This window comes from Melopsittacus undulatus, chromosome 4, assembly GCF_012275295.1.
Source record: "Melopsittacus undulatus isolate bMelUnd1 chromosome 4, bMelUnd1.mat.Z, whole genome shotgun sequence".
Classification (NCBI taxonomy): Eukaryota; Metazoa; Chordata; class Aves; order Psittaciformes; family Psittaculidae; genus Melopsittacus; species Melopsittacus undulatus.
This window is the reverse complement of record NC_047530.1, coordinates 97,737,903-97,759,858: the sequence shown is the minus strand read 5'-3', so window position 1 is coordinate 97,759,858 and position 21,956 is coordinate 97,737,903. Positions and strand designations below refer to the sequence as shown.

The 21,956-nt window shown below is 49.7% G+C and overlaps 2 protein-coding genes across 4 annotated transcripts; one reads left to right on the top strand and one right to left on the bottom strand.

The window, feature by feature from the left end:
• Positions 1-724: 724 nt before the first annotated feature.
• POLL (DNA polymerase lambda) lies at positions 725-13,616 on the bottom strand. Of its 3 annotated transcripts, none has more exons than XM_005154563.3 (9): positions 13,347-13,616; positions 11,820-11,963; positions 11,256-11,553; positions 10,445-10,613; positions 6,950-7,273; positions 6,246-6,419; positions 5,148-5,276; positions 2,927-3,095; positions 725-2,549 (listed from the first exon to the last, which is right to left on the bottom strand). In XM_005154563.3, exons 2-9 carry the CDS (start codon positions 11,932-11,934, stop codon positions 2,185-2,187), a joined length of 1,743 nt encoding a protein of 580 aa, XP_005154620.2. In that variant the 5' UTR covers positions 11,935-11,963; positions 13,347-13,616; the 3' UTR covers positions 725-2,184. The 3 variants fall into 3 exon arrangements, with proteins under 3 accessions (XP_005154620.2, XP_030909650.2, XP_033917776.1); XM_031053790.2 differs by having other exon boundaries at positions 11,256-11,550; positions 13,347-13,565; XM_034061885.1 differs by lacking the exons at positions 11,256-11,553; positions 11,820-11,963; positions 13,347-13,616 and adding an exon at positions 10,861-10,914.
• DPCD (deleted in primary ciliary dyskinesia homolog (mouse)) lies at positions 13,410-21,761 on the top strand. Its single transcript, XM_034061886.1, has 6 exons — positions 13,410-13,495; positions 13,747-13,827; positions 14,809-14,933; positions 16,331-16,464; positions 20,423-20,525; positions 21,559-21,761. The coding sequence occupies exons 1-6, from the start codon at positions 13,432-13,434 to the stop codon at positions 21,661-21,663; spliced, it is 612 nt and encodes a 203-aa protein (XP_033917777.1). The 5' UTR covers positions 13,410-13,431; the 3' UTR covers positions 21,664-21,761.
• The last annotated feature ends 195 nt before the right edge of the window (positions 21,762-21,956 follow it).

Here is a 21,956-nt window from a genome sequence, read left to right as displayed (position 1 = left end):
CCAGCTGTGGCCTTCCCTGGCCAAGCCTGGCTGACCCCAAGGATGGGGACCCACTTCTCTCTGGGGCTGGTCCCTGGCTTGCAGAACCCTCCTTGGTAGAGTGTGCTCCCCCTGGACCTCCCAGACCCTGGGCTGAGGCTGACTCCTCTTTGCTCCTGGATAACCCAGCCCAGTCCTCACTGGCTTTCCCAGCAGCCTCTGGCCCTCTCCAGCTTCTCCATCTCCCTTTTGAGCCAGTCATCCTTGCTGCTCACCTCCATGTGCTCCCTTGGCTTCCAGGCTATTCAGATTCCCCTTGGACCAACCAAAGCAATTCCACACTCAGGAGGCTGTTTTCCAGGCACAGAACAGGAGACAGAGCAGCAGCCAATTCTCATATACCCTACTGTTTGATGAATACAGATTGCTGAGAGCAATCCCTTGTTGACTCCACACCTGAAGTAAGAACTCAGCCCAAGGCTCAGAGCTTGGGAATCGCTCTTTTCTCTGGGCACAGCCAGCACTTGGATGCCAGGACAGAGCCAGGTCCTGCTCTGCCATGGGAGGATGGTGGTCAGCAACTCCCTGCCCCAAGAGCCAGAAGTGGCCATCCAATAGCATGAAGGTCTCCACTGCCTTCTCCCTGCTCCTACTGAAAACAGGGAAACTAGAGAGCACCGTAGGGGCTCCTGGTCAACCAGAGGGCAGTGTCCCAACTGTTGCAGGGCAGAGAGCAAGACAGGAAAAAGAGAGAAGGGATTTATTATACTTCAAATTTGCAAGCACCAAGAGATGCCAGAAGACATTCATTTCCACTGTGTGTTCAGTAAAGGCTGGGTTGACAAATGACGCTGCTGGTGTCAAGGCCTCCCCAGCCCCACTGCTGGTGCCCAGCACCCACAGCTGAAAGTGCAGCAAGAAACTGTAGAAACCCAATGGGTTCGATGCCCTCATGCCTGCCCTAGCAGCAAACACACAGCTTGTCACTGCAAGAGAAGGAAGCAGGAGGCCAGGCCCAGGAACAGCCAGAGGGAGCGCTGGGGTCCTGGCACAGAAATGCCCACCATGGTGTTCTGGCAGCCCATGCCACAGAGCAGCACCTCTGCCAGGAGGAATCACTGCAATACTCATAATGGAAACAGAGCACTGAAAGGCTCTGGGAAATCCATCTCCAGAATATAAAATAGTTGAAGTTTCTTGAGAAAAAACCTACTCCCATAGAACTGATGGGGCCAGCCACATCCACATGCATGTACACACACACTTTCTCTGATCAAAGACCAGATGACTCCGTGGCTTCCACAAAAAAAAAAAAAGGGAAAACTTTACTTCACCCAAAGTAGAACTAAACTATCTCCTTGTGTTTCTCTCTGCCTCCTTGCCTCCCATGCACACACAGCCCAGCTGGGTTACATTCTGTGCCATTACATTCAAACCCTAAGCTGTGAGGTCTGCTCTTCTGCACTGAAAGGAAAGGAGGCATTAGGGCCAAACCAGGGGGATCACAGCTCTCTGCACTGGAGGATTCTTGGCACACAACAAACAGAGAGCCAGCAGGAACAACACACTGGGTCCCTACACCTCCTTCAAAGCTTACTGGGCACCAGGGAAAGCTGAGGGCACTCATAGCAGCCTGGCCCTGTGCAGTGAGATCCATCAGAGGATGCAAGTCAGCTCAGATGGAGGAAGGACACAGCAGCAGCACAGGGGAACCTTTTGTGATTCCTGCAGTAGTGAGAAGGGGAGAGGCCTGTCCCAGGGCCAAGCCAGACCCCTGCAGCCTTCATGCACAGCTCAGGACAGAGCATTCGGGGTGTCTGTGCCCAGACACAGAGGAAGATACATCCCACTTCTCCCACTCACAAGCACTGGGAGCAGCTACATCACCAGGCTCTGCAGCCCAGCCTTCTGAAGCTTTCCCAAGGAGAGTAGGGCCAGGATAGCTGATGGGCAGCAAGCCCTTTTGGTAGGCAGTGATGGGTCCTGTGGCATCGGGTAGTGATCCAGCATGGCTCCAGCTCACGGCCTCCTTCGGGTGAAGCCACACAGCTCAGAAAGCAGCAGGGCCCCACTTTTACAATGAACCCCACTTTGCTGGGGTATGTCCTCCAGTTTGCAGTCACCACAGAGCAGCACTGGGGAGACCAGCACCCTTCAAAACAGCAGCAGAGCAATGGGCTCAGGGTGCTGGGTGACAACTGGGTGTCACCAGTCCCGTTCGGAGGGCTCCCGGTAAGGTAGCCCCAGCTGAATGAAGACATCTTTCTCAGTGGGAGTGGGCAAAGTATGACCAGACATCACCCTGACACCTCCAGGGCCCCGCACCACAGCCGAGCTGAGGGCGTGCTCGGACAGGCTCATGCCCTTGGTCTTGGCCAGGGCCCGCATGGAGCGGTTGAAGTGAGCCGAGCCAGTGAAGTAGAGCAGGGCACAGGCAAACTCCCTATAGGGCACCACGATGATGTCGAGCCGGCGGTGACGCCGGCCTGGCCCGGGCAGGCGACACACTCCCAGGTACTTCTTCTGCTCACCGTTGTCCTCCTGACTCAACAGGTCATCCGTAAGGAAGCCTGGGGAGAGAGAACAGGCAGAGAGGAGGCTGAATGGTAGAGACTGACACTCCCACCTGAACTCCCCACTGCCCAGACAGCAGCTGAGGTGTGTCATAACGTGCTGTGGGATCCCAGCCTCAACCCTGACAGCCTCACACGGACAGGAGAAGCCATGTTGAGCTGCAGCAGTACTCCCTCCTTAACACTGGGTGTGGAGCTGTCACTGGAGCAGGGCCAGGACAAGGGGCAGTACTCTGAAGGACTTACAAGACTTCCAGTCCTTCAGAAAAGTATTCACCCACCCGTCAATGAACGCCATTCACCTCATCACCTCCTCAGCCTGGCCATGCTTAGAACAGCTTTGAGCAGCATATGCCAGCCCTCAGCCTCCTTACCGCTCCTGTGGAGGCTGTCAAGCAGCTTGCTGAACACCCCATGGTGAGACTGCCCATCTGGGTGAGTGACCAGCACATCCACATCTCCACAGGTGGGCTTCCCCCGACGGTAGGAGCCACATGCCATACACACAAGCCCAGGTTTCAGGGCCAGGGCAGCTTCTTTGACCTCCAAGAAGAGAAAAAGGGATGTATAGTCAGAGACTTGTCTCTTCATGTTTTTTCCATCAAGACAGCAAAGGATCTTGTGCTTGCCTTGCGGCCTGTCCTGCATCTCCTGGGTCTGATACAGAGCAGACACATAGCAAGCATGGCAAACTGTACCACTTAGGAGCTGGCCTGCTGTCAGGAGCCACATGAGTCAGGGTGATCTCCACCCAGTCCTGCAAATGCCCAGCACACTGCCACACAATGCAATGATCTACTACGGTGCTACCTACCATCAGTTATCAACTCTTGGGGGCACTGGACTAGAGCTGGGTTGAGACAAGAAGCAAGACACAGCAATGCTGAGAAGGCAAAGTACAGCACAACCTTTCAGAGCCTTTGGTTTCTGAGACAGGAGGAGTGAAGAGGTTTATCAGCTCTTGTGGGCCAGAGTAGGCAAAGCTAAGCAGCCCACAAAGAGGATCAGTTCAACATGGTCACAGGTCATGTTTCAGAAGCAGAGATGGGTTCATGAAGAGCCTCCCCAGCAGGGCCTAGCACAGCAGAAAATCTGCAAGTGTCCCTTGCAGTTCACTCCTGCCAGGAGCTCTGCCCCTGCAGGTGAGCTGGGCTTCCTGACCCGGAAAAAACACAAATGTCCCAACATTTTAGACTCAACGGATGCCCACATGCTGCTGCCAGCAATCAGACACATATCATCAGAACTTTCCCTAATGCAGCCACCTCCAGGCTGGACCCCAGCTCCTGTTTTGTGCAGGATTCTGATACTTCAGTGCTAATTCTGATGGCTTAATTCATTAAATGCTTAAGAAAGGCTCCCAAGTCCTTGGACAGGAGTATTCTTAGTGGGATTGTGCCAATCACCCTGCTGGCAGCAAATAATTAGGGGCTCAGGAATCCCCAGTGATGAGGCCATCAGAGGCTGGGGTTCAGGAAGGTAGTGTCCATGCCCACAGCCCCTTGTCACTCTTGGGGATCATCCTTCATTAGCAAGAGATAAACCCATTAACCTTTGCCCCAAAGGTGCTCCAAGAAGCCACAAGCCTTTCTCATGCGGAGCAAGCCCTCCTCTGGTGTCCTTGCCCCCCTTCTGGCTTTAAATGAAGATTTCTAGAAAACTCCCAGCCCCACCCGGGAGCCTAAAAGCTCCTCAGATCTCACTGTGACAGGCAGCACAGACATTGACTAATCCCTCATTCTCTCTCCTGGGCCTGGATCAGAGGTGTGTGCTTGTGTATGGAGGGGAGCACAGTAATCCCATCAAGATAACAATAGACCCACCCCCAAGAGCCTGCTCCTCAACCCAGCCTGCCTGGGAAAGGGACCACTCACCACCAGGATGGCTAATCCGGCACACGGGACTGACACCCCAGCAGGAGCCTGGCAGCAGGGTATTCTTCGTGGCCAGGCCCTGTGGCCGAGTGACAGGGTCACGCTGGCTGCTGCTTCCATGGTGATCAGAGAGCACAGGGGTAGCAATGACACTGTGTTCCCCAAGCTCTCTGCTCACATTAGGGTACACTGACTTAGCACCCCATAATCCTTGAGCACCATGGCTCACTAGAAAAAGCGACACCCATCCGCAACCTGGATCCCCTTTGCTTCCAGCAATGATATCCATGGAATCTGTCCCCTCATTGACAACCAGATCATAGGGGGCTCATGGCTTCCTTTGGTGAAGCAGTACCAGGGAGACCTCTCAGGGGCCTTGACCGAAAGTACACATCTCAGAGAAGAGGCAGGAAAGAAGACCTGGGAACCTACTCATCCCACCATGTCACGTGCAGCCTTTTTCAAAGCAGTGTGTAGAACTGACACCTGTGAAGTATCCTTCTTCTCACCAGGCATTCAAATTGAACCTTCCTAAGGGGCAAAGTAGGCATCTGGTGTGCCCGTGGCCAAAAAGGATCCCCCAGGCACTGACCCTGCTCAAGAGGAGAGGCTGAAGTGCTCAGCTATAGCAGCGAGGGATGTTTCCACAGCACACACTCTCCTGCCAGGTCCCAGCAGGTACAGGTACTCCATGCTGAGGGCTCAGGGCTGAGGTACTCACAGTGTGTTCTATTTCTGCAGCCTCCTCCCGAGGCATACGCTCCTGGAAATCTTTGTAGTGCTTCAGCCCCACAGCCTGCTGGTGGGTGAGGGTTGCCTTGGTGCGAATATCATCCAGTGTCCGGAAGCCCTAGTGCAGAACATGGGGTGATATGCAAACATCTACCATGCCTTTGCTCTTCAAATACTTCCAATGAAGACTTGGGCAGAATGTGCTTAACCTGACTCAAGTCCAGGCCAGTCACAGCTTCTGAGATCACATACAGATCCAGTTCTTTTGGAACCAGACTTAGGGCCTGGTTCCACAAGAAGGGATTTAGGCAATGCCACTACTCACACACACCTTCAGTCCCCACCCTGCAATGACTAGGAATCTTAACTAAACCAGACAGAAGGCTACTGTTCTTAAGGCACTCTGTTCCTACAGCCTGAAGGAAAACGGTTAACACAGGTAAAGGAACAGCACCTGGAATATCCCAATGAAGGAAAGCCTACAGCATGAACACATTCCTATTCTTAAGACAGCAAAGAACCCAGTCACAAACCAAACACTACAGGAAACCAGGCCCCATCAGCTGTTCACTCAGGAGATAAACCGTTTTTAAAGAAGGAATCCACTCAGTGGGCTGGGTTACTCCTGTTGGCACCACTACCTCAATCTCACTTTTACAACTTCCAGGTTAGGTGGATGGCTGTTCTGACAGCTACAAGAGCCAGCTGGGCCAACAGGACAGCAACTGAACCAGGAGCTTTCATGGCCAAGATGCCTTGATTCAAGCCTGGCTCTTAGCAACATCATTGCCATAAGCAGTGTGAGAAGAGCTCCAAGCAGTGATGCTAAGGGAAAAGGCAGTGTGTCCCCCACTCCTCCAATCATTCAACTTTGTTCTCTATGCCCACCAAAACTCAAATCTTAGCTGGGTGCACTCCATTCACCCCAAACACAATAGGAGCCAGCTTCATAGCTCCTTCCATAATAGCAGATTCAAATCCATGGATATTTGCAACTGGAAATTATTTGTGCAAATAAGCCTCCTACACTGAGCAGCAGTCTTCAAACCACAGCCTGAGAACTTCCTGTATAAGACACTAAACTTACCTGCTGGTACCACATCTGAGCTGTTTTAGTCCCTGCTCCCCAGATGTTGGAAAACAACTCCAGCACTGGCACACTCTCACTGATGTGGTCCAGTTTGCGCAGATGCCCACTCTCCAAGATCTCCAGGATCTTCTCTGCCATCCGCTTCCCAATCCCAGGGATTTTACAGGCTTCCTAGCAAGAAACCAGAGCTGCTACTAGAAAAGTGAAGATCACAGACAAGCTGGGAAGCTGCTACCCACTCAGAGCCTGGTATAGCCATTTGATTAGTGGCTGGTAAATAGCAGGACTAGTTCTGCCTGATGGTCTCCTCTCTAGCCCAGGCTTACATAGGCTACATTGATTCAATGCTAAATGGAAAACGCAGAACAGGACTGAAACACTAATACACTCAATGGCTGGACTGTCACAGTCAGTATTTGATATATTATCTCAAATGGTGGCTAGTTGCTGATTTATCTCATGAGTGCTCAGGTCTGGCCCTAAAAGAAAAGGCTTAGACTGCACTTTTCTGTTGTTCTGAAAATACTGCAGGTGGTCAATGAATCCCAACTCACACTTGCTATACATCTTACATCAAAGTCACCACACAGGAAGAAATTCCCACGACAAGCCATTCCAAGTACAGAAAGAGATCTGGCTCATAACAGAGCTAGGATGCTGAGTTTCTCTCCCTGCTCAATCACTCTGGGAAGGTGTTTTACCTGGTAGGAGGTGACTGGTTTGTGGTAGCTCTTGAGTGCATTGATGGCTTTGGAGTAGCCCAGAGATCTCCACTTGTCCCCCTGGACAGTGTAGGCCTTTGCCAGCACTTCCAGCTTCTCTGTGATGCACTGGTTGTGATTCTCCTTCTTGCTGTTGGAGGACTGGGCACAAACCCACTTGCTGGGAGGCTGCACCACTGAGGAAGAGCTGTCACTGGTCTCCTCTGGTGATTTCACAGGGTAATGGCCAGAAATCAATGCTTCCAGATCTCCCTGCGTGACACCAGCATCTTCTCCTTCACTGCCTTCATCATCAGAGTCTTTCTTTAGGGAGAGGTAGAAAATCAGCCATGTGAGAATAAGTACATGCCTCACATATGTCCCCCTGGCACAGGCTGTTCCTGAAAGTAGGAAGTCAGAGCATAACCAGCCTCCCAGGCATGCAGTGCTCAAACTGCCATCTCTGGAACTGGTTGGCTATATGCACACCATAGCTCTTCACATCTCAAGCTACACATGCATCCTCTGAAGCTACATATGCACCCTTTGAAGCTACATGCACATCTCACAGAGCACAGGAGACGAGACACTGCTGTCCACCTGTGATCCAAGCTCACATGCACCATCTAAGTTAAGGCCCTGAGACCTAACTGAGGTAAGATGCTTCTTAAGTGAGCAACTGCTGCCAGCAGCATGGTATAACAATGCTGAAATGCCTGGCTGGGATTGATCCTGACTCCTTGCTCCCCCAGGAAACCTTTCGCTGGTCTGGTGGCTGCACAGACACCTCTCACATTCAGACTCCGTACCTTCCACCCCATGATGCAGATGACAGGAGATAGGCACTGAACTCTGTTTTCACATTACAGACACAAAAATCTTAAGAGGGTAGTAAATTACAACCCCCTCATTCTCCCCATGGCTATCTGCAAGAGAAAAGGGGGAGGAAGGAAATACACAAAGGACTCCACATTCCTCAGTGACAGAAGAAAGAACCAATGTATACATTTGCTGATACCCTCAGCAATAGGATGCCTCTGTGTAGACTTAAGAAACAATGAGCCTTGGCTTCAGGTAACGAACAAAAGGGGACAGAAGTGGAAAGCTGCACAGAAGCTTTGCTCACTGGGGTCCTCCTCTCTCCTGATGGATAAACACAGGAGCCCACAAGGATCCAAGAGCTTCTGTGCTGTGGAAGTAACCCTGAATGGCACAGAGCTGTTTGGGATCAGTCCAGCAATTATATCCAGCACACCAAGACCTGCTGTGAGTTTCTGCAGTGCATCAGCCTAACATCAGAGCCATTTTCTTAGAACCTGTGGTTCTGCTGGCTAAGCAGGTCTGCAGACATGATTCCTGCAAGATACAGAGCTGAGCCTTTAGGAAGAAGAGGCGAGATGTTTCCCTGTAATCTGGTTTTGTAACTCTGAAAACTGGGTCAGACTGAGGATTTGATAGACTAAAGTAGTTTTATTCTCCCTGAAACCCTTGAAACACAACTCCCTTAAGACACTGTTCCCTCTAAGGGCGGCAAAGCCTCGGAGTGTTGTTGGTTAGTAAGCCCCTTAAAAGCATCTAAGTAGCATGTTATCCAACAACAACACAAAGAACTCTGCAGATGGTGTATGCAATTCCCATCCTCTTGGTCAGTATTGTCACATTAGGTAAAAGAGCACATAAAACCCTGACTAAGCTTCACCAACAAAGCTGATAGATTCTTTACAACCACTCGTGCCAAACCAACAAAATGCACTAGCTTCTAAGATACTCCAGCATCCTACAGACACTGACTTACTACAGCTGGGTGAGACTGGGATGTGCACGGTTTATCTGGAGCACAGCACAGGAGCCAGGATAGCAGCTGAAGCCCAGCAGCTGAGACAATATAAGAGGAAGGCAGGTAGCTTGGGGTAGCAGCCAGGGGTTCATCCTGTGAGGAACTGGCACTGCTTGCAAAAGCTGCCTTGAATAAAGCTACTGCATCCAGATGCAGTCACAAAGCAGTTGCTGCAGTCTGGTAACAAGGTTTCCTTACAGGAGTTTACATTCAAACACAGAACTCTCAGAGCAGCCCCTGTTTACTATGAAACACTGGCACACTCATCACCTCATAGTGAAAAAGCATCCACCCAAGCTAGAAATGACTCTCTGCTTAAATGGAGGCTACTTCTAAGCTGAAATTTCAGCTTCACTGTTGTAGTTGGGTTTCAAGAGTGGTTGGTACTGTCTTTAAAGCATATTCCATGAGTTTTCCTCTCCTCCCCAAACTCACATTGTCCTAAGCTTGGGAGAAGGGATTTTACTGAAATGTCTACAGATATTGCTGCTGTGCACTGACTAACAGGAAATATCATTGCTTGAGGCAATTTAAAAGAAAAAAAGGCAACAAGGCTTCAGACTAGCAGCTGTCTGACCACCCAACATAAACATGAGCAGAAAGCAGGGCAGATACCACAGGATCCACAGCAGCACAAAAGATCCTTTCTCTCACTAAGTCTGATTTGATAATAACAATTGCCATGAAATTAAGAGTTAGAAGAAATAGCAAAGATGGGGTAACTGCAAAGACAATGCAGTTAAGAAGCAGTCAGCTCTGCCTATAGCACACTGGATAGTAAGTCTGAGGAGAAAATATCCTCCCCATACACATACTCAAGCAAAAACCTAAATCAAAGGAGCCCTCAGTGGGCTGTCAGCTAGGAAGTAACCACAGGGGTTTGTGATATAAGATTTGGGACTGTGTTAGAAATCAGATGCCAGCATTACGCAGCTGCTGCTGCTGTAAGAGGTCTGGCGTAACTTTGCTGCAGATAGATTTGAAGCCAATGGCCAAAAAGAATTCAGCAAACTTAAGCAAAAGTACAGAGAAAAGGAAGCAAGCTAACAGCAGGCTGGAGAAGCTGACTCATAGAACAGGTCACTAATAACCCAGCACAGATATTTTAAGCACACCACCACAATTGCTCAAGTGGAAACCTGATCCACTGCACATGTGTCTGAACAGGGTGCTGGCCAAGGAGTGGAGAATGGGTCAGCATGGCTCAGGCAGGCACACAGGATGAAATATCAGAGACAGCTTCCTGAAAGGGAGATATTCTCAGGCAGGGAATATTCCTCAAAAAGATGGAGGGAAAACATGATCACCAGAGTGAGCCTTGGCTACTTCAGCTGAAACGTCCTGATAGGGACATGAATTTAAGGAATATTTTTTCTACTTTTAACATCTAAAAGTAACAAAGAGAAGCAGTAACCATGTGTACAGCCCAAGTCTACCAGCACCAATCCACTGAAACATAGAATCACAGAATAGTCAGGGTTGGAAAGGACCTTAAGATCATCTAGTTCCAACCCCCCTGCCGTGGGCAGGGACACATCCAAAAACCTCCCATTTGCTGAGAAAATCTGGTACGGGATCCCTGCAGGGATGTTCTTAGCCAGGAAAAGCAGCACAAAGGATCTGTTCACAAGGAGAAGCATCTGTGTGGGAAGCCTCACCTCAGCCAGCTGCTGCTGTCCAAGGGTGCACAGGCCTTGCTGTGAGGAATCCTCCACCTGTGCTTTAGTATTTGGTTTCATTGCTCCCTCCTCTGCTGGGGGCTGGATCTCTTCACTGCTCAGGACCTGCTGCTGCTCCTTTTTTTGCAGTTCTTCCTCCTTCAGGTACCTACCATGAATCAGATGTATTAGTACAGGAGGAGAACTTCTCAGAACCCAAAAAACTGACTGAGACATCTTTCTGAATGTTTTGGGATGGAGTAAACAACTCATATGAATGAGGTCATAGATTAATTACTCTAGTTTTGGTTTAATTCCCCAATTTTCATCCACCTTGCTGGCCTGCAACTTCCACTCTTATCTTCCTCACTCTTAGACTCTTCTACAAAACTATGCCAAAACATTTTAATCCTAACCTGTGGCTGCCTGCTGCTCCATTCCTTATCTCCTCTTGTGACTAGATGTCAATCCTCTCTCTGCAATAAGTAAGAAACAACATTTAATTTGCAGCATTTTTTAAACACATCTCCTTGTATCACTGACGGACTAGGAAGAGGCGCCTTTAGCACTTGGAACAACTGACAGGACTCTTGTCAGCACTTCTGGGATGTATTCCATGTTTTGCTACCCCATAGAATGGCAACTGGTCACAAAGTCACTAAATTTCATGCTCTGTACGGGGAAAAGTGACTTCGAGTCATTCCCACAGGAGCTGCAAGGAGTTGCAGTCTGAGATTTTGAGCAGAGGTCAAATTTTAGTACTGTTCAGTTTAGGACAGAAGTGCTGTAGTGAGGAATGACATTTACGTACCTGCGAGGGATAAAGACACGGTAGCCAGCAGTACTCAGCAACTTATTGTCTCTAATGCAAGCACTCAGCCAGGATGCCTTCACTAGCTGCAATCCTGAAGGTAGCTTGGTTAATTTAAGGAGCCGAAAAGCCCGATCACAGTCCATGTCTTCAGCCACAATGACATGCGTCACCTCCGAGGAGAGCTGACTGTGTACAGCACCCCCATTCTGGACAATCTGCTTGTGGAAGATCTCTGCTCTGGCTTGGCCAATGCCAGCTTGTAGCACGTAAACAGCAACTGGATTCAGCCACTCTGCTGAGGAAAACACAGGGGCAGGAGCTCAGTGACAAGAGAAGCAGTGTCCCAAACCAGTGGGGCTACATATCTCACATAGGACTTAATGGCATCCACAGTAGCAGGCAGTCTTTGCGGGGCACCAGTTGGACACACCAAAGCAGGCTGGCCACGACCTCGACAGAAAACACACTCAGAGGGCAGAAAAAGCCTTTGAGGGTACAGCACCTCGCTAACAAGCTGGGGTAGGAGTATTATATTCCATGTCATGGGCATGCAGGACTTACCATCAGGTATTTCCTTTCCTTCCTCTTTTGGGATCTTTGAGGGGATGCTTTTCCCTAAGTCATCTCTCACTTTCTTCCTCTTGGGAAAGGCTTTGACAATCCCCTGTGGCTCCATAGGCCTGGTGGGAAGTTTAGCTGCAACTTCTGAATGCCAGTAAGAAAGAGAGAGGTTGCTTAGATCAGTATTACACAAGCACAACTTCAGCTTCACTCATTTTCCTCACTCTATTTGCTGTTTTGGAGGGGTTTTTTTTGTTCTTGCCTTCCAAAAACACTTGCCCTGAGGGAGATACCTGGAAACAAGAATTGTAGCCCCCAAGGTCAGAAAAATCAAAGTTAGAAATCACCAAAAAGCCATTTAAGAAGACCCTGCTAAGATGACTAACGCTGAGTTCTTACAATAGAAAGTATTCAACTACGTTAACATTTTAGAGCTCCTTCCTGCCCAGCCAAAAGCAGCAACTTTTTTTTCTCTGATATTTCTTAAACATATTCCCAGGAGAGAAATGCCCCTCCCGCCAGGGCTGAAATCCAGCCAGTGATGAGAAGGGGTAAAACAGCTGATTGACACCAAGTGTTTTATACAGCCACAGGAGGAAATCCCAGTGTGGCTTCAGCTGAAAACAGCAAACTAATAAAGATCCACCAGCCAAGTTCAACACAGGTACAACTGTAGCTTTACCACCACGAGCCTTGCAAAGGCAAACCTTGGAGCCTTAACTACCATCCCAGGCTATCAGAAATTTAGTTTTCCACAGCCCAAGCTACCCCCGGAATCACTGTATATCCCAACAGCACCTTCCACCCGGCTGCAGCGTCCTCTCTATGCAGCACCTTGTGTTTTGCTTCAAGGTTCTCACACACAGATCTGCACAAACCTATCACATTAAACCTGGAAGAGCTGAAAATCATCCCGCCTGTGTTTTCTCCCTGTGCTCTCCTCCTCACCCCAGCATTAAACACAATCCCCTGGAAGACCAACACAGAACTGGACTCAAGCCCTTGCTTCTGCAAGGAAGATTTTACCTTCAAGGGAGAAGAAACCCCACTCTGTTTCTAAATCTCAGCTTCACACAGATGTTCCTGTTTTCAAGACATTATGACCAAAACAATGCTCTGAAAACAGTAATATTTAAGAAAACCATCCCACAGTAAACTCCCCCAAGCTTCTGTGTGCCCCAGGTCTTGTTAGGGCTTAGAAGAACGCTTTTCCAGGTAGCATTTAACTGCCTAAGAGCAAACACACACGTGAGGTTACCGCGCTTGCCTTGACAGCATCCTCAGGCCGCCAAGGCTTCAACACCCCCAGCCCAGCGGCACCCAGAGCCTCGGGGGAAGGAAAGGATTCCCAGGAACCCCGCGGCTGGGCCCAGGGAAGGAAACTGGGATCCCCCGGCCTGAGAAGGGCGAGACCCCCCCACCAACGGGAAAGCATCCGGGGCTCCCCATGACCGAGAAGGGAAGGGTCCCCCGAAACCAGACCTAGGGGAAGGGGGGGACAGGCCCTGGGCCAGAACCCGCGCTCACCTACAGGCCGGGCCCGGGCGGCGGAAGTACTTCCCGGTGGCGGCCGGAAGTGTCCGCGTTGCCGTGGCGACAGGGCCCAGTCGCCATGGCGGTGCGGAGCTGGCTGGAGAGGCTGCAGGCTGCCAGCAAGACAGCGCTGGTGCAGGACGGTAACCGCGGGGGACAGGCCCCTTCTGCCCCAGGGCGTGCGCTGGGGTGACCCAGAGCTGGCGGAAAGGGTGGGGTGGAAGCTCCCGGGGACTGCCCGGCCCCCGGAACAGGGCACCCGGGAAGGACACAGGGCCATCAGCGCAGGGACGCGGTTCCGGTCAGCGAGACGGGGCTTCAGACAGTGCGATAGGGCCATGCATCCAAGGGTAGGTGTATTCCTGCTTAGCGTCACCACCCGTCTTGCCTCTAGGGAAGCGGAAGATCCACTACCTGTTCGAGGATGGGAAGGAGATGGCTGAGGAGTACGACGTGAAGACCGGTCAGTTAGTGAGTAAGTGTTGCTCGGAGCTGGCCCCAGCAGATGTGGGTCTGCACTCCTGGAACTCATCAGGAACAAATTGTCCCTGAATATTCTGGACATAAGCATGCCTGCAGCTGGCTGAATGTTACAGAGACATAAGTATGGTTCAGTTTGGACCCAGGAAGCTCAGACTTCCATGGCTTGGCAGATTTTGGTTTAGGGCAGGATCTCTCCCAGACAGCTCATCTGACCACTGAGAGAACTGGGGTTGTTTAGTCTGGAGAACAGAATGGTCAAGGAGGGACCTTATTGCTCTCTACAACTACCTGAAAGGAGGGTGTAGTGAGATGGGGGTAGGTCTCTTCTCCCAAGTAACCAGTGATAAGACGAGGCAACAGACTCAAGCTGCACCAGGGGAAGTTTAGACTGGATATTAGGAAAAATTTCTTCACAGAGAGGGCAGCGAGGCATTGGCACAGGCTGCCAAGGGCAGTGGTAGAGTCACCGTCCCTGGCAGTGTTCACAAACTGTGTAGATGAGGCCCTCAGTGACATGGTTTAGTGATGGACTTGGCAGTGCTGGGGTAATGGTTGGACTTGATCTTAAAGGTATTTTTCAACCGAGTTGATTCTCTGATTCTGTCACAACAGACTTGGATATAATAAATGGGATTGCTGTCTTGTATAGCCAGACACAGGGCCTGTAGCACATGCTGGGGTGAAACAGTTTGTTTGGTGGCTTCTGCAACCACAAACAAATAAGGTGTCAGTTACAGCTCTTGTCCAAAACTACATCATCTGCAGCATGAACCCCATCATGGCTTCAGCACCAAGTAGAAAAAAAGAGACACTCTTCAGGAACAGGCCAGCTAACAGATCCACTCACACCAAAGGGGAGACGGCTGGAATTAAGATTCGTATTATCTCAGTGTGCTGCACAGCTTTGTCAGTCATCTGCTGGAGGAGTTCTTATAAAGCAGAATAATGAAAACCCTTCTTCTCTGTTCCACAGGTAGAAGATGGCGAGAGAAGAACACCCTTGGGGGGTTTGGCAAGTGGCAGGTTGAAGTGGGAGAGCCAACCTCACCGCTCTTGGGAGCACTAGAATCAGAGCTCATAAAGGAAAGCAGCTCCAATGTATGTAAGGGTCTGCAAGCACAACTGCGTCTAAAGCTACCTAGCATTTTGGTTACATCAGTAGTAGCGGTAGTTGGTAGAATGCAGATCACTTAAGGCCCAAAAGACAGCCTTAACCTGACCAACACTCTACTACAAATCATCTCAAAGCTGTGGGGCTAGGAGAAAAAATGGCACAGCTTAAGCTTTTTTAGAATCTTCAAGAGGTTTATAGTTTCCTTAAGTAGAGAATCTATACTGCTGTGTTGGCCAGCTACTATTCTGGATTCTGAAAGAGTAGGCTGAAAGGAAAGCCAGTGCCAGGACAAGTCAGTGGATGAAAAGCAGAGGTCATGACAATGAAGGGCTGACACAAGTGGTGCATAGCAGGCTACTCTTTAGCACAGCACAGCTTGTTTCATCTTCACATCCCTGTAGCTTAGGGGGCAGAGGTTTTAGTCTATCACTACCTTTTCTACATACCTGAAATGAGAGCACAGCCCTGCACATCAAATTGGGGGAGAGCCGGAATTGAATCCAGCAGGTCCCTAGGTAGGCAGAGCTTAGTATTCATTTGCTTGGGATGGGGAGGCCTGGTTTGCCTGTAAGCCTGTAATTAAAGACAACCTTGCTGAATACAGGCAGTGGCAGGCAGTGCCCTGGGTAAAGGCAGAGCAGTGCTAGCTCTAGGAAAAGTGATGCTCAGGCGGTTTATAGTTACTCTCTAATGCTCCTGTGTGAAAGAAGAGCTACTCCCACATGATGCCTCTCAATGCAGTACATTGAGGGGACAGGGAAGAGAGGAGACAGCTGGAGGGGCTTTGTGTCCTGGGTTCAGCAGTAGCAGTCATTTTTCTCCTTCTTAGTACCTGGTGCAGTACTATGTTTCTGACTTTCAGCCTAAGAACAACACTGATAACACCAGTGTTTTTAGTTGCTGCTCAGTAATGTTTACTCTGACCAAGGACTTTCTGAGTTTCATGCTCTGCCAGGGAGGAGGGGAAGCTGGGAGGAAGCAGAGACAGGACACCTGAACCAAATTAGTGAAAGGGGTATTCCATACCACAGCACGTCATTCCCAGTATATAAACTGGGGGCAGTTACCCAGAAGAGCTAGATCACTGCTCGGGTCAGGCTGGGTATCGGTTGGTGAGCAATTATATTATCTTCCCTTGTTATTTTCCTTATAATTATTATTATTGGTGGTAGCAGCACTGTTTTTTGCTATACCTTAGTTACTGGACTGCTCTTATCTCAACCCGTGGGAGTTACATTCTTTTGATTCTCCTCCCCATCTCTCTGGGAGTGGATGGAGAAAGAGGGGAGGAGAGGGGGGAGTGAACGAGTGGCTGTGTGGTTCTGAGTTACTGTCTGGGCTTAAATCACAACACCTTGCTAAAGGTACTTGTTTGCTGTAGCCTGTCTTTGTGAGGAAGGACACCCTGAGCAGCTACCAGTGGAGGATCCGTAACTTGCCTTACCCCAAGGAGGTCTACAGTGTCTCTGTGGAGAAGGAGCAGCGCTGCTGTGTCATCCGGACCACTAACAAGAAGTCAGTAAGGACAGTACTGCCAGTGCTGACAGTCCCTTGGGGTGGGCTGGCACAGAGGGCAGGCCAGTGGTTACACAGGGGGTGTCCTCTCTTGCCTTCTTTCCCCAGTGTATCCCTCAGCAAGGGCTGAGGAGCTCCACCTTGCAACTGTGTGTCTCCTGACATCCAATTTTCACTCCCAACTGCCCCAGATGTGTATACAGGAGAGTCCCTCAAGCTCTGTGCTGGTCTTTGCAAACTTAACTCACAGCTCCAGTAGCATGGTGTTTGCTCTGTTCTTTCTCTGTCAGATGTTGATCCCTTAGAAAAATAGTTAGAGCCTGCAGACCTTTTGAAGCTAGACCATCCCATCCTCTCCCTCTGATATGATGCTTTGATCTAGTCATTGTATCTGTAGGATGCACCAGGTCATAGGCACCCATTCAGACAGCTCTCCCTGCATAAACCTGCCCTGTAGTCGCAGTGCCAATGACATGATCTGGAGGTAGCAAGAAAAAAGGTTGAATCTGGAAAGGCAGCAAGACAATATTCTGCCAAAAGAAATTTGAGATGGGAGGGGAAAAAAGTAAGGAAAATGGCTTTTTAAGTATTATCTTATTCTGTGTCAGTACATGGCATCTCTCATGGCACAGGACACACTGTGCCCCAAAGCATTTGCAGGTTCTGTGAGATAAGGCTGAATGAGCAGTAGTATTGGAAAAAGATAGCAAGGAGCAAGTATTAGGAGAACAAGAGAGGATATTGGAAGAGAAATGAAAGCTATTTACAAACTGAGATGATCTTCCCTCCCGACATTGCTGCAGAACAGAGAATGATCAGATCCGTGGGTAAACGCAACCCGTTTCCCACCCTGCCCTCTTTGTAGCTGGCTGTAGGTGGTGCTGTTGGCAAAGAACTCCTCCACTTTGGCTGCTAAACGCTTTTCAGATAGCAGAACCCGCAAGTCTTCAGGTGAGAGGATGTGTGAGCTCTGCACATGAACACACCCGGATGCTCAAAAGCAGGAGGCTAGACAGGAGGAAGGGAGAGCCTACCACAGGAAAACAGCAAGAAGTTACAGCTCTAAATCAGAAAGATGCTAGCCTAAATGCATACAAAGTGGCACGGTTTAGTGGATGACATGGTTGGGTGGCATGGTTTATGTGGCATGGGGGTTGGAACTAGATGATCTGAAGGTCCTTTCCAACCCTAGCTATTCTATGATTCTAAAGGGATTCACAAGAAGAGTGTTGCTTTAGTAGGGAGACCAGTGCAGGAAAGATGAAGGAGATTCCCATCAGCCATACATGGGTACACATGGAGCTAGGACAGGAAGGGAGTATGTTAACTGAAGCCCAACCACAACTGTCACAGAGAGGCTTAGCTACTCCCAGTCCTACTAATAGTAGTGTGTATGTGGGAACTTCCTTGCCTGAGTAAGTGCTGTAAGGTTAAAATGTAGTACTAAGCCTTCAACCACACCCTACCTCACTTAAAGCTTTTTTGTACCCCTTTCAGGAAAACAGAGTCCCCCACAAGAAGTTGGCACCTACACACTGGTAGGCTAGTGTCAGAGAGAGTTGAAGGACCTGACGGGCTCAGGGCCTGCACATGAAAGTTAAGGACTTCAGAATTAAAGCTGAAAGTCACTTCACTGGGGACAAGAATGACTTTGCTGTCAGTGAGGGGCAGGGACAGATTCCAGCACCAGAACACTTAGTACCGGCTCCAGGATATCTTATACCATTTGTCCTGGGTCTTGGGCATGGTAAGGCACCACTCAGCAACTAATTCCAAGATAGCAACAAAGGCATAGAGTCCACAGAGAGCACGCGGATCACTACGGGAGAGGAAGGAAACCTCGGAGCGTCTCCAGCCCTTGGAAGTCGGCCACGCTGCTTCTGAGCAGCAGAGCTGTGCTGACCGCCAGCCAGAGGCACAGCAACGGGGTGGGTTGCCAAGTCACTACTGAGTAGCTCAGCTCTAAATTCTCAGCATACCAGTAGCAGTTTTCCCTACAGGCTGACAAAAACTGGGTTTCCAGTAGGAAAAATAATAGAGGTGACTTCACGCACGCACTGTGGATCTCGAGCCAGGAACCATGCTCAGAGTGCAGTACTGCCCTTGGCCATGGGGTGAGAGGCGAGGGCAGAGAATCTGCCTGCCTCGGCAGGGCTAACCGCCCATCTGCTACATCCATAGCCCAGACAGGAGCTCTTCTACCAGTCACTCCCGTTCCCTCTGGCCACGGCAAGGGCTGCTCAAGTGGGATTTGCTTAAAACCTCTTGCTGTAAAATAAATCCATTAAACTAAACTCTAAAAACAAACCCAGAAAGCCACCTCCCCGAACACCAAACTTGATTCAATTATTGTAGTGAGAGGCAGTGGTAATGTTAGGAGAAGGAGGGGGTGGCCAGGCAGATCTGGTTTCCTTTGATCTTGTCACAGATTTTAGTTTGAGGCCAGCCAAAGCCATTCTTCTCTCCTTCTCCTTAGTCCTGGGGCAGCAGAATGCTGCTGTTTCATTGATGACTCCCAAGGCCCTTTGAAACAGTGGGTTTTTTTTCCTGTGTACTGCTTTTTTTTTTTTGCCTTTTTTTTTTTTTTGTCTAATCGGTAAGAAGTTAACACTTCCTTAACATGTCTTTGTGTTCATCTAATCTCTGCTGTTTAACCTTTGACATCTCCCTTATTATCCATGTCTGCCACCTTTTCCAAATACCGACAGCAGTGACAACACAGAAAGGTTTGAGCCCTGCGGTAACAAGCTGCGTACATTCCTCCCACTGCACCAGGAGAGCCATTTGCCCTTTGTAGCTGTTTCCACTGTGACTTGGAAAATATAGTGCAATTTGGGCAGAGGTAGCTAGAGAAGCCAAGCCTTACACACAGTCAGCTGAATGCAGAAGAACCCTTCAGCCACTGTCTGATCGTACTCTGCTCTGGGCACCTTGGTTCCAACTACAGGCCAAGTTCTTAGAGAAGACTGCCCATGAGAGTGCTGTAAGAGAGAGATTTAGAACACAGCTATGCCTCTAGGTGGGAATAGGTCCACCAGTGTATTTGGTGCAGCCCCAGAGAGAAGCAGCAGACACAGAGCAAGTCATGCCAAGCAAGAAAGGTCTCAGGCAAACAGATACAGGCCTACAAGGTTCTGGTCCTCAGGTCTTAGGAAATCTTTTAGCTAAGACAGACAGCAAATAACCCTTCCCATTCTGAGACATATTCTCTTTCCATTGTACTGAGCAAAGCCCAAGATTTGGCTGGTGAGAAGACACAGGCTGGATAGGTAGGTGGCAAAAACCTCTCTGTCCTCTGCTTGGATGTGAGAGGTAACCGGGGAGCATGGAGTGCAGAGGAGCACTACAGCCACCATGGAGGCTGCATGGAGATGCTGCAGAGCAGAGGCTCAGGTAACTGTGGACCTAGAGCTCTGCCCAGGAGTATGCCTGAGCACCACCATGCCACCAGAGCAGGAAATCATCTAAGAAGCATAGGAAGAGGAGGAAAAGAAAAGGGTTTAGAAAGGGTTGCAACACAAAATGGTGCATCACACAGGAAAGTTACTGCCCTGTGTCACAGGGCACAAGGGCTTTAACAGCTGTTTGGACAAGAGCTCATGGGAGCTGATACTTAGAGGGAAGGAGAGGCCATGAGCAGGGACAAAGACAAGGGACACCTGTCCCTAACCATATCTGGCACTACTCAAGGACAAGCTGGAGGGACCAAGCTTGCTCTCACACACCACAACCCTTCAGGAGTTTGCCAGCTCTGATTTCCACTTTGGAGGTTTGTTTCTAGTACTCCTGTCAGCCTTGGGGCACCAGCAGGCACACAACATGGCACAGGGTCCTCTGCCAACCTGAGAGGTCTGTTGTCCTCATCTACACCTTGTAGAACAGCACTCTGTAGTTCAGCACTGCTAACAGAAAATTGGAACCCCACCTTCCTCATTTCTGTCTCCTCTTTCGTTTGTAGGTACTACAAGAAGTTCTCTATTCCTGACCTGGACCGATACCAGCTCCCCTTGGACGCAGCTGCTCTGAGCTACACCCATACCAACAACACCCTGATCATCACGGTGAGGTTTTACCATGCAGAACAGCACTTTGCCCTTATCTTTACAGCCACAAAGAAGTTAAAATTCTCACATGTGGGGAAACAAGGCAGAGCAGGGTGATGTGCTGATCACTGATGAGTCCCCTTCTCTGTACACGGTCAGTGGGAGCTTCAGATTACACTGGGCATGCTGACACTAGCCAGGACAGCCCAGGCTGCAGGAGGGGCCCTGCTTGCTGCTCAGGATGACTTGCCGGTTGGAGGAGTGTCGGCCATGGCCCATTTTCCATGTATTCCCTTGCTCAGACCTGAGCAAGCATCCACTCTGTGACAGGAAGTTTCTTTTGCCTCAGACCATAATAAGGGTTAAGAGTCCAAGGATCTGCTGCACTTAGGGGTCTCACAGTCTTAAAGTTTAAAATCACCTGCTGCTTTGTGTCAGAGAGGACACACTTCCAAACATGTGATGGAAGTGAGAGACTAGCAAAGTGGGCACTTCCTTCTTGTTGCAAGGAGCAGACAGACACTTTTGAGCAGCAGGTGTTCATCTTAAACGTAGAAGTCAGTTAACCAGAGAGCATCTCCTCTGAGGGAAACCTTGCAGCAGAGCTGGGGGTGCATATGCAGGGTCCAAGCTTCTGTTTGCTACAGGCCAAACCCTTGCCAAAAAGCACCTGCATCCACCACTGAACTGCAGCTGGATGAGGGCCCTCTGAGGACAGAGGAACTGCAACTCTTACTTCTCTGCCTTTAAAAAGCAGGCATATTTTAGATATATATTTATACACACACACATATATATTACACATACAAGCATACAGTCAGCTCCACATCCAACTGGGAAATTTTACTTGCATTGTAAGACACCCCAGATTTGGCAAATGTGCCTAGCTTGATGGCACCACCTCTCCAAGTGGGCTTTGGAGGCAGCCAGTATCAGGAGGGCCTCACTTGGCAGGAGGGCCCCAGCTGTGCTGGCAGCACATGGCTCCAGTTGGTCTGCTTGAAACAGAGGCTCAAGAGGAGTGCTAAAGACATTTCTCTCTGTCCCACAGTACCAGAAGCCGAAGGAGATCCTGGCTGCAGAAGAGCAGCTGCAGAAGGAGCTGAAGAAGGTAAAGGCAGCTAACAGTGGGGATGGTGACTGTAAGACCCAGTAGGAAATGGCTGCTAAGAGGCTGAGGTGGGAAGCAGCTCTCTGGCACGGCTTCATTGTATTTATTTTGCCTTTTCTAATAAAAATTAGTCCTGTTGTTAATAGAGCCATTTGGAGGAATCTCTGTAAGCCCAGGGAGACGACAGGGAGGTCAATCTCTTTACTGTCTGGTCTGCTGATTTACACAGACATTTATGATCCTTCTATGAGGGAAGCTGCAGCATGCAAAGGAAGAGCACCACATCCACAACCAGCAGCCCTCTCCCCACCCTCCATGAGAAGTGCTATGAAAGCTGG

Excerpts from the sequence above, each read along its gene's own strand:
- POLL (XM_005154563.3), bottom strand. The coding sequence starts at position 11,934 with ATGGAGCCACAGGGGATTGTCAAAGCCTTTCCCAAGAGGAAGAAAGTG. Across the intron at positions 10,614-11,255 it reads CGTGTCTTTATCCCTCGCAG|GTACCTGAAGGAGGAAGAAC; the intron begins GTACGTAAATGT and ends GATTCATGGTAG. Across the intron at positions 3,096-5,147 it reads CTGCAGAAATAGAACACACT|GTCAAAGAAGCTGCCCTGGC; the intron begins GTGAGTACCTCA and ends CTCTTCTTGGAG.
- DPCD (XM_034061886.1), top strand. The coding sequence starts at position 13,432 with ATGGCGGTGCGGAGCTGGCTGGAGAGGCTGCAGGCTGCCAGCAAGACA. Across the intron at positions 13,496-13,746 it reads GACAGCGCTGGTGCAGGACG|GGAAGCGGAAGATCCACTAC; the intron begins GTAACCGCGGGG and ends TCTTGCCTCTAG. Across the intron at positions 14,934-16,330 it reads TAAAGGAAAGCAGCTCCAAT|CCTGTCTTTGTGAGGAAGGA; the intron begins GTATGTAAGGGT and ends TGTTTGCTGTAG.